This window comes from Topomyia yanbarensis, chromosome 3 (assembly GCF_030247195.1).
Source record: "Topomyia yanbarensis strain Yona2022 chromosome 3, ASM3024719v1, whole genome shotgun sequence".
NCBI classification, from domain to species: Eukaryota; Metazoa; Arthropoda; class Insecta; order Diptera; family Culicidae; genus Topomyia; species Topomyia yanbarensis.
The window spans coordinates 311,550,914-311,563,020 of record NC_080672.1 but is presented as its reverse complement, the minus strand read 5'-3'; the positions used below and the strand labels follow the sequence as shown (position 1 = coordinate 311,563,020).

The 12,107-nt window shown below is 36.6% G+C and overlaps 1 protein-coding gene across 1 annotated transcript; it reads left to right on the top strand.

The window, feature by feature from the left end:
- Nucleotides 1-7,936: 7,936 nt before the first annotated feature.
- Nucleotides 7,937-8,558, top strand: LOC131691192 (U6 snRNA-associated Sm-like protein LSm5). The gene is made up of 3 exons (XM_058977414.1): nt 7,937-8,121; nt 8,198-8,394; nt 8,465-8,558. Exons 1-3 carry the CDS (start codon nt 8,076-8,078, stop codon nt 8,498-8,500), a joined length of 279 nt encoding a protein of 92 aa, XP_058833397.1. The 5' UTR covers nt 7,937-8,075; the 3' UTR covers nt 8,501-8,558.
- The last annotated feature ends 3,549 nt before the right edge of the window (nt 8,559-12,107 follow it).

Here is a 12,107-nt window from a genome sequence, read left to right as displayed (position 1 = left end):
TTTTGCAATTAGCGGAGGCAGATAGACACTATTTTCTGGAACATAAACCTAATGTGTGTATTCACAAGACATAATAATCTTATATTCACATTTCATAACTATAAGGCGCATAAAATCCAATTCTATAACAATACGCACATATAATTTATGTGTGCGCATACATAGTTTATACAGTTGACACATAGAAGGTATGTGTACGCGCGATAACATTAGCATTTCTTCTTCATATGGATTTTAAGTGGTTTGAAGCAAATAGAATTAACGTTTGGATTTTTATCAGTGTACTGATGACATTAGAATTATCTTTAAAGTACTGTCAATCTACTACAAAATCCTGAAAGAATATATAGTATTCATTAGTATCCAAGAATGTTATGATCGAAAGGAACTGCGAGTGTTTCAGTTTTTGCGGCGTTTATACACTCAAAACAAAAGCGCTCATACTTTGCTTCAATTTTGAATTTTTTTTAAACAAACTTTGTATCAAAACAGGTCAGATAAAAATGATGAAATGTGCATACGCATAGGAATTGTTACATACTGTAGGTAAGGGAAATGGTTTAGTATGGATGGAATGCTTCCAAGCCCTTGTATGCAATTGTGACGTTAGCAACAATGGGAATATTTTCCAGGAAACCAATTTTTGTCATGTTTTCAAAAGCACGAGTAATGTTTCAACTATCTATTCTGTACAAAATATGTATTCTGGTTGCAGTTGAAAATTTAATTATTGAACTTGGGTAACTCATGCGCAGCTTGTGTACATGTTACAGAATGAACTTGCCCATCATCTACACCACTTGCGCGTTAGTTGCGTACGCTGAAAATAGAAGATTTTTAGCTACAACCAGAATATATTCCATCGTAGATAATTGACTTATTTGACGTCTAGAACACCAGCACAGTTGCAATGTGTATAGACAACATACATATAACACGATGTTTTCAATTCGCCATCTGATTTAACTTCATTTGGAAAAAAATCCACCCGATTTAACCTCAATCTCGCACTAACACAACTGCACATGGATTAGTCAATAGCCAATTCCTTCGATTTTCACTTTTTTGCGAAAACTTTGTAAATTTTAGCAAACGTCACTTTTGCAAAAAAAACAGCGAATTGAAATGAAATCGCTGTTTTTATGCAATTCTGACGTATACAAACCACTAGTATCGAAAAAATCGTGTCGTGTGTTTTCAACCGTTTCAACTGAATTACCTACAGAGCTGCAAATTTTCACTAGGTTGTTTTGAACTTGAAGGAAGAACAAATCTCAAACAATGCCCTATTATGTTCAATTCGCCATTTTTCGTTTGCATCATTCATTCAAACAGCCAATCATTTTTCATTCATTTTCGATTTCATTGACCATATGAATATCCCTGTACTGGGATATTGACAAGGTTTTTCAAGCAAAATTACTCCGAACATACTACTTACTGAACATACTTCGCAAAATATGTCAACATTTAACCTAAACTCACCTCTACAGAGCAGATGACAACTTTTGTTGGTGAATGAAAAAGCATCAATTTGAAATGAAGACGTACGGTTTGGTTATGAAAATCCCGCCAACTTGAAAGTGAATGATTTAGGGAGGCTTTGAATTTGAATCATGGTTGGGTTTGATTGAGCTGAAAGTTGGCATTTGAAAATGAAAATTTACACCACTGCCTACAAATGATCATTACCTGCACTGATCATCTGTGAAGCAATCATACATCTAGATAATCATACAACGAGATTCGTAAGAATTATCTTATGATATATAGAAAAACATCAAAACTATGTTTTCATAAGATGATTATGAAAAAATACGACTTTATTGGGTATTGTATACGTTACTCGCTAGAGTTTCATACGAGCATCTTATGATTCACATAAACATATGAGAAATATATAGTTTTGTTTTATGAAAAATCGAAGATGCATTAAGGAAAATTAAATCATAGCAAACCGATTTGACGAAATAAATGCCGCTTCATAAGATAGTCTTATGATTTACATACGTCCTGCTTGTGGCTAAAAAATATACGATATGCAGTTCACTGTACTTTTTGGCTGAGTGTACTTGAAGATACCTGCCATGTGGTCGGTGTTAAGTCAGACCGGACTAAGTGACAAAATATTGATTTCGAGAAAAATGAGTTTAAAGTTTGAATCGCCGCATCCTTTACATTATGATTGCAAATTTATTTTTGCCATAATTCTTGTTTATTGTTAAATATATCAAATCTGGCAAAAGTCGAATGTAGCTGACGAAATTCTTTATCCAGTGCTATCATTATCTCATTTTTTGATGTTTTGCGACTTAGTCCGGTCTGACTTAACACCGACCATGTGGTACTTTAACGATGATCTATGAACAATGCAAACATGTAAAGTCATTCGGACACACAGGGAAACCTTACGACCCATTCCGGTGATTCCGGATTCCTTGTCATCGGACGAAATTTGTAGTGAATATTCCTGTCACGTGGCATATCAAAATACACCAACTCGGTTTTCTACGAATAATACTATCACATGCACGCTATTGAAGATCTGGCAGCAAACATTGAATGGGTTATTCTGGCCGTACTGCGTGCGATGAACAGAGCGCCGAAAGAAATCTATTCTTCGCAACAATCTACCAGGAACGTTGAAGTTCAGCTTTGCAAGAAGCACAGGGTGCCTGTCTGCGAGAAGATCGAAAACAAAAAGTCGCTGCAGAAAAACTCCTGTTTCGTAGCGTAGGCAGGTTGATGAGAGCACAGCGATGTTCATATGGTGGTAGTTCAAAACGATTACGCCAGGGAAGCCGTCGAAGTACATACCAGACGAAGCTCTTTTGCACACGTTCTATACGATTAATGTGCACGGTGTGATACGATAACTCCATATTCTAGAATACTGCGTACTATGATGTACAGTGCCAATAGACATCGCTGAAATCTCGGGTGTTTCGTTTGATGAGTCCTAGTGCTGCATAGGCTTTAGCAGTTACTGCATTGAAGTGTTCGATGAAACGTAGCTTACGGTCAAGTATAACATGCAGTTATTCTGGAGTTGGTCGTAATCTACCTCATGTGATCTGATGACTTTACGTCTGATTGAATTGTTAGTAGATCGAGTGTGTCAAATAACAGGTTTATTCAGGTACATATACAATTTATTAATGTGCATGTTATATTAATGCTAATCCTCAAGCTATGCGTTAAAAAATAAGGAAACTGGCTTAAATTTACCTCGAACGGACCCCATGAAATTCTCGTATAAATTCGAAGCCGGAACAGTTCAACTCCCACGGTTCATGAAACTTGAATAAATTTCGCATCACTGCTTTAAAGAAACATTCCGCTTGCTGCTTTGAAGAAACATTTCAACTTGCACATGAGACTTCTTTATAAAATATGAATGGCTCATAAATATGCTTCCATCGACAAATTGCTGGAATTCGACCGCACTAAAAAGCTTATTTGAATACCACTCTAACCTAAAAGGGATGTTAGGGGTGTGCGGGCTAAGGCATTTTCTGATGTAGATTGGTGCCGTGAGTTAATATCTCGGTCCTTTTTCTTTTTTAAGCCCGAAACTATTGAAAAAAAAATTTTTTAGTTTGTTTCCTTTCAGGACAATAACACATCCAAACCCATGCGACTTGCACGACTCTATAGGTTGCCTCATTAAATCTACTATATTTTGCAGATGAAATTTGGGATGGCAGGCTTCTAGCGGATTATAAAAGTACCAGATCATGCTGTGTGGGTCGCTGTCCCGGTTAACAATGAGGCGAACGAGATATTTGCAGATACGTCATTTAGTAGGACAACTGAATTTAAGATTTTTTTAAATTTAAAAATCAGAAAAGAATAGCTAAGGTTTAAAAATGATATGAGTGTACTCGTATAGACACCCGCTATCAATATATATGAAACTATCTAGCTCCACAAAATTACATATGATACAACAATCTAAGAATAAACTGTTTTGCCTTCTTAAATACGCGTTTCATAGTATATTGCACCGGTACGTCACTTTGGTAAAAAAGAGCGTTTACGTCCCTTTGTTTTTCGCGCTTTTAAAGGTCATTTTGCATAATTTTTCAGAGACGCGGGGTTTCGTAGAGAACTCAAAAATATGAAAAATGAAGCTTGATCAAAGCGGCGTTTACGTCACTTTTGCATATAATATAATAAAATAATAAACCTCCCGCGGCTTTAGTGCGGAATGATCTAGTGTACCAAACAAGAGGATCTCCATTAGACAGCTCGTTTTGAATAATTTTAACGATTCCAAGGAAAGCACCGGTTAGAATACCTCACCTTTTTGAAGATAGTGTTTAACCATAGCTTCTTTTAAGTATTTTCTGCTGTCTGGCGGGTAATTTTTTTTGTCGAACTCAGTTCGGTACAGCGACAGAAACTTTTTTCCGTAATGATATCGTTTGCAAATGTCTGCAAGAAATATTAGAGGCATGGAATAATGATACAGAACATAGTGAGTACGCTAGATTAGCTAAAGATATTTTCCTTTTAGTCATACCTCGTGGGAACAAATTGGCACTGTTAATTCAGCCTGGTATGCCTTATGCGAAAGAAATCCATCCGATCTTGTAAATTTGGAAGTATTAACTGTAGCTCAGCGACGTTTTCTTTAAAATATTGAAAATTCTCACATCGAATATTGGCTTTTAGCAGTGGAATGTAAAGCCTTTTTTATCCACTTTTTTTGAGAAAATCGACAGCTTGTTTATCTGCCATCTTGGAAAATTGTCCGGTTAGGGAACTTCGAATTAACTGGCCGTTTTAGATATACCGTGAATGATTTAAGCGACGGTGTACTGCTTAGAGTTGCCACCTCTGGAGTGGCTTTGACCCGGAGATTTTCACTGAACTGGGTGATGGTAGATTATGAGTGAAAATAGACAGAAATCAAAGCGATTACTCGACATTTTAGAGCACCTTTATCGCTTTTTATTACCTAATGATCTAAATAGAGTAAAATATGTACTCTTTCATTCATTTCAAAATTGTCTCACAATCACTGTAGAGTGTGTTGTTTTTGCCAAACTTATTGCGCACCACTCATCCATGGCGTTAAAAGAAAGCTGTACATTTTTTACATTTGAGAACGGTTTTGTCGGTTTAATTAGATGTAGTATTTTACTTACCCGGCTAAGTGTCCAGAATACAAAAGCACCTGCTATTCTCGCTGTGTTGGATAAATCGAATGAGCATTACTCTCCTTCACATCTAACAGGAAAAGAAGAGCAAAGGCGGCATCATATGGGTAGCAATATGTGTAGTATATTTATCACGATCCCAACAAAGGGGAAAAACTCACGTCCTTAGCCAACAGTTAAGGATCGCTGCAGGAGTAGCAACAACACCGGAAAAATTCGTTTGATATTGACCTAGCCAGTTGAATTAGAACAAATCCGCCATACATTGGTGCAGCTGTCGATAAGCACCAACAGTGGTGATTTAGTAAAATTGCAGCAAAAAACTTTTTACACCATTTTGAGCGACGTAATGGGATGCAAAATTTCAATTGTAGCATATAGCGAGATTTTACTTTTCTTAATTTGTAGTAAATTTGATTTGTTTTTGATTTTCATTGGTTTGCGAACGAAATCAGGAATGTTTGGTGAAATTTTCTTCGGCACCTTGAAACGAAGGGTTAGTCCAAACCAGAGCAATAGTAAACTTAAACTTTTAAAATATTTTGCATATAATCAATTAATTTCAAAAAAGTTAAAACTATGCTTCTTCCCACCAAACCCGGAGAAATTGAGGTAAAACCCGGAGGTCCGGAGATCGCTCCCGAAAACCGGAATCCCCCTAAGCTAGAACGTTACATGACATGTTTTTACTAAAGAGACTAGAATAACAAAGAGACGCCATGTTCCATTTGGGATTCCAATTTTACTGTCAATGTCATTCCAAACGAACAAGAGAGTTGTCAATCGTAAATGTTTAGCATTATGTGGCATTGTTTTTAAGGAAGTATTGTTATGCAATTCATGAAAATTACTAAAGATTTTAAAGATAAAAATTATATCCTCAAACCAAATTTGTTACAATACCATCGTGTTTGGAAAAGCTAAAGAGAAAAGGGCTTGGGTTTATGGGAGCACGAAATTAAGCATGAGGGTAACGAATACCAAATGATGCAAATAATAAATTTTGGCCTAATATAATTTTGTTGCTGAAAAATACGATTTCTGCGGATATAACTATGTTTTAGCTGGTCGAGGAACTCAGCAGCTAAAACATAGTTACAGTCGCATCGGATTTTTATATTGGTTAGAAGAAACAAACGGAATAACAACAAACAAGTTTGGTGAGCCTTGCACATTTGCAGTGTTGCCTGTGACCAGTAGCTTGGTTGCTAGTTGAATTGTTTTCACTGAATTAAGATGGCGTCTCTTTGTTATCCTAGTCTCATTAGTTTTTGCTGAATAAAAATTCTTTTTAAAGAATTTGTAACGTGCTAGAGAAGGACTGTGAATAAATTTGTGACAATTTGTTACATGATTTTGCTTTACGTAGTTTTTGAATGTTCCCATTCATGCATTCATTTATTTTACGGTTATCATACTTATTTACCCACAACACACCTTATTTTTCCTAATTCCAATCCGACGGTTCAGTACCCTGCACGGAAAACAATGTTTACTCATATATCTTACTTGCGCACATTCGCACTCGTGCGGAAGTTTGAATTGAGAGGAAAACAAATCGTTTACACGGCGAATTGGGAGGAAAACAAACCGCTTCTGGGCTTAAGTAGGGGGGGGGGCGGGGGGGTCAGTATAAAATTGCGAGATTTCAGTGTGGGTATTTCAACAGATATCTCAATACACTATTCAGTAGTTTTATTGCTTGTAGCTCTTTAAAGTGCCACAAGCAATAGAACTAATGAATAAACTAATGTTAACGCTGAATTCTAACCGCACCACAGAGGAGTAACTGGGGTCGAATCCTGGCCAAAACTATTTATTGCGGCTATTGCTGTTATTATGCCTTAATATGAACTAAAAATAGAAAATAACTAGTTTTTGGGACAATTTGGCATCTATCCACCTACCAGTGCAGAGGTCATTTTTCTAGATCCTTCCGAATATTAGTATTTTTGAGGTAATCTTTGTGAATACATTTGTTTTTCCCGATGCATGAACAGTTGGTCAGTGGAAAAGGGAGAAGAAAAGGGGAACCTGTACACATATTCATAAATATACATTTTGCCAAACATAGTATTTGGCCCTACACAATTTTGGCGTATCTCAAATTAGTGTAAATATCAATATTTTCAAATCGCTTGGAATTTGTAGATCGAAAGAGATTGAATGTTTTTCGGATAGCCGGAATCTTGTTTTGTAATGTTGTTTCAGCAACTTTGCCGGATCTTGCCGTATAATGTAACTTTTTTATCATTCAAATTTGGAATAAAATGTTTAAAAAGAGTGTTTCTAAAGCTGGTCCAATACACAGAAACACTACTATTTTCGGTTATTTTTAAGCTGAGATTACACAAATAGTTGTATTCAATTACGTTCGTTATAATATTGTCTTATTTATTACAGTCGTCTTCATTTGAAAGCGATTTTGCTGGATATATAATAAAAAATGATTAAAAACCCCTTAAAATATCACCATTTTGCATCCATGCAAAAAATCTTTAGCAATTTTTGGCAAGCTCTTTATTTTGCCACAATATGCAGTATGCTTTTAGGTATCTAAAATAAATATAACTTAATAAAAAATCGAAATTATTTTTTTTTTATGTTGGCCAAGAATTTGTTCTAGTTACTCCTCTGTGCGCACTGCGCAGTGCAGCATAAATTTTATCTTGTTCCGGAAATAAACTGATCACCCTATATTGCATGCTATGATTTTGTCGGTAAAGTAGTAGCAAAGCATCAAAACATCTATAGCGGCGGGTAAAATGTCAAAACAAACGAGCATGTAGCATAATTATTTACCGAAAACAGAACAAACCCAACATAGCATCACAGAATAATAATTATTCTGAGCTCGCACGATCATTACTCGTTTATAGTTAATCTTGCACTATTCTATATTGATTGAAGATGGCCCAGTCAACAGTCTCTAATCAATCAACTTTACTCCCTCTTGGTAAGTTTTTTTTTGTAAAATCATTGGAAATATTGTTTCTACAGATGCCGATTGGTGTTAACTTCCATTTACGTAGAATTGGTTGACAAATGCATCGGCTCTAGAATACATATCATAATGAAGAATGACAAGGAAATTGTCGGAACTTTGCTGGGATTTGATGACTTTGTTAATATGCTCCTTGAAGATGTGACAGAATACGAAAATACACCGGAAGGCCGGCGGATTACCAAGTTGGATCAGATTCTGTTGAATGGCAACAACATAACCATGGTGAGTGTTTTACTCGTTTTTCTTGTTTGTTTACGGCGGTACGTTACATGTTCCTCATTTTATTTGCTAGCTGGTCCCTGGAGGTGAACTGACTGAAGCTGCTTGAAGAATATTTTTAGATTGTATTCATTTAGATTATAATAAATACTACTGTTTACAATTTTTATGATTAGAGCTTTTTCCAAGAAAGAAGCCTCCTAAGCAAGAACTGCCTATGCCTATTGGAATGAACATGTCACTGCTTTTGCGATCGAATATGGTTTGCTTGCTCAATAATTGATAGTATCATCAAACGGAAGTCGGATTCGGTCGACCTACATCTGTTCGAAAAATCATAATGTGTCGCATTGTAGTATAAGGTGTGATGCCACTCGGAACAAAAGTTAGTTAAAATTTCTAACGTTTTTGATTTTACAATATTTTGTAATTCCAGTATTCTGGTTTCAAGACTGGCACGTAATGTTTTGATAAAAATTATATAGAATGAACTAGGATGATTTCAACACCAATGAAAAAAATCACTGCAGCTCGGTTAAACGGTAAACTAGGTATATTTGAAAGTAACCAGCTGCAGACATTCTTTGCGGAATAGAGTAGCAATGAACATACTCACTCATTTTGATAAGTACGAGTTATGTTCCAAATAAACAGCTTTGTACTGTACAATGATATTCTAATTTTTCACATTGGTTCACGACTCAAATAAAAAATTATGGGGTTCTCTAAACTTTTTTTTTTTTTTTTTTCGAAAAATCGATTTTTATTTTATTTTATGAAAGTGTTTAGAATATGTTGGTAAAATTTATTTTTGGTCTTTGAATTAGTTACGTCGCTACCCCGACTTAGAACGGACCTATGTTCTGAGCGTTGACGGGCGCTCAGAAACAAGTTCGCCGCACGCTCTAAAACAAGTTACTATACCGACCGAAGGTAACTCTGGTCGTTCACATTAATTCTATAGGTGGCAGTAGTGTTTATTGTTGTGTTTACAAGTTGCCATTATGGCCCAAACAGTATGATCTCATGAAAGCAGAGTAGGGTTTTCGAAGAAAAATGAGAGGACCACACAAATATGGTCACGGTATTGGTATTGGGCGTCGTTCGTGGAAGAAATAAGATCGGCTCAAGGGAAATCAATTTACTGCTGGAACGGAGTTCGTCGGCACGTCAGCGAAAAAACTGAAAAAACAGCCAAGGACATGGAAGCTATCATAGAAGTTGTTTAACTGTCTAAGTGAATTTCTGATGTGCAAATCGTGTGATTCCAACGTGAAATTTACTCGCTCCCCTGCACCAGGAGAAGCCTTCAACTTGGCGATCGAGCATTCCTGCGCAACCTACCGAGTACCATCAAGTCCCCATGTGAGTCACTGTTTTAAGTGAATAGACGTCTGATGTTTGCGATGCCTCAAAACGTTCTGTTCTGTCATGGACATGAACATTATTTGATCATTTGAATTCTTCGAAACAAATTTTAAAATTTTGTTCATTCTTGTTGAAAACACTTGTTTTGATCAAAATTTCATGAACATTTTTCAAGATCACTTTTTGGCCGCCATGTTGGATCCGAAATTTAAAATTTTTCAAATCTCACCTCAAATTTGTGTTCAGCGATTCCAAATATCCTTATATTCAAATACACTAAGGTCTTTTTTTTTTTAATTTTAATTATAGAGGTTTTAACCTTAAGGTCATTCGCCTCTTCGGGTTAGAAAAATCTCTTAGGAAAAATTTCTAACCCTATGTGCGGGGTCGGGACTCGAACCCAGGTGCGCTGCGTACAAGGCAATCGATTTACCAATACGCTACGCCCACTCCCTACACTAAGGTTTTTTTTTACACGGTTTTCGCAATTAGCACGGTTTTTTTTTGCACGGTTTTCGCAATTAACACGGTTTTTCGCAAAAATATTCTAAGTCCTTTTAAAGGCAAAAGACTTAGACGATTTCTCAACAAATTTTTTGCACGGGTTTCGCAAAAATGTTCTACCTAAGTCCTTTTGGAGGCAAAAAACGATTTTTGATCAATTTTTTTTTTGCGCGGATTTCACAATTAACACGGTTTTAGCAAAAATCCTTATGAAGGCAAAAGACTTAGTCGGTTTTTGACCAAGTTTTTTTTGCACGGATTTTGAAATTTACACGGTTTCTGCTTTTCCATTTTGAAGGCAAAGAATTTCCAAGATTTTTGGAAAAGTGGAAGTGATTGCTTTTGGAACAGCATTAACGAGTAGATGCCAAATGTTCATGTCTGAGGCCATTTAGAAAACCAAGATGGCGACATCCGGGTCAGTGGAATTCTCTGAAACCCCATCAATATGGCTATTTTTGGAACGGGATTGATGAGTGGACGTCAGATATCGATGTTTAAGGCCATTTTGAAAACCAAGATGGCGACTTCCGGTTCAGTGGAATTCTCTGAAACCCCATAAATATGGGTATTTTTGGAACGGGATTGATGAGTGGACGTCAGATATGTTTAAGGCCATTTTGAAAACCAAGATGGCGACTTCCGGTTCAGTGGAATTCTCTGAAACCCCATCAATATGGCTATTTTTGGAACGGGATTGATGAGTGGACGTCAGATATCGATGTTTAAGGCCATTTTGAAAACCAAGATGACGACTTCCGGTTCAGTGGAATTCTCTGAAACCCCATAAATATGGGTATTTTTGGAACGGGATTGATGAGTGGACGTCAGATATCGATGTTTAAGGCCATTTTGGAAACCAAGATGGCGACTTCCGGTCCAGTGGAAGTCTCTGAAACCCCATTAATATGGGTATTTTTGGAACGGGATTGATGAGTGGCCGTCAGATATCGATGTTTAAGGCCATTTTGAAAACCAAGATGGCAACTTCCGGTTCAGTGTCCACGATGTATGACGTATGTGGTTTGAATGTTAATGCCGAATCCATGATGACTCCGAGATCTTTGATGTGAGAGTGTCTTGGAATGCTCGAGCCGAAGAAATGGTAGTTAAACTGAGTCGGTTGGCGTTTCCGCGTGAACGTAACGATTGAGCATTTGCTCGGGTTTAAAACCATTCTGTTTAGATCACAGATTGACGAATAGACGCTAGATATCGATGTCTGGTTCCATATTGAAATTCAAGATGGCGACTTCCGGTTCTGTGGAATTCTCCAAAGCCCAATCAATATGAGTATTTTTGGAACGGGATTGACGAGTAGGTGCCAAATATCAATGTCTGAGACCATTTCGAAAATCAAAATGGCTACTTCGGTTTAGTAAAAATTTCAATTACCACAACAATGTGAGAATTTTTGTAATAGCGTTAATGAATAGATACCGGATGTCAATTCCGGAAGTCATGTTTTCATCTAAGATGGTGACTTCTATTTTAGTACCAAGACGATGTTTTAAATATAAAGACACGCGGCGAGAAAAACAGTAAATTTGGCTGCACGGTTTTACAAATTATTTGTCTGCTAGTTTTGGCAACCAGGAATATTGTGTAAACAGCGAGGGACTTGTAGTTTTAACGAATGCTTGGCGAATTCTTTTTTTGAAATATTTCCCACAATACTCAATCATGTAACTTGGAAACGCATTGATTTACGTTACTGAGCCTGTCTACATGTTTTTCGTTGCACTAGAAAAAATGTATCGAGGATGCAGGATGCAGACATGCATTTCTTTTCATTTCAATCTCGATACTCCCCACGCATTACTTTCTAAATCCGCCATATTTGT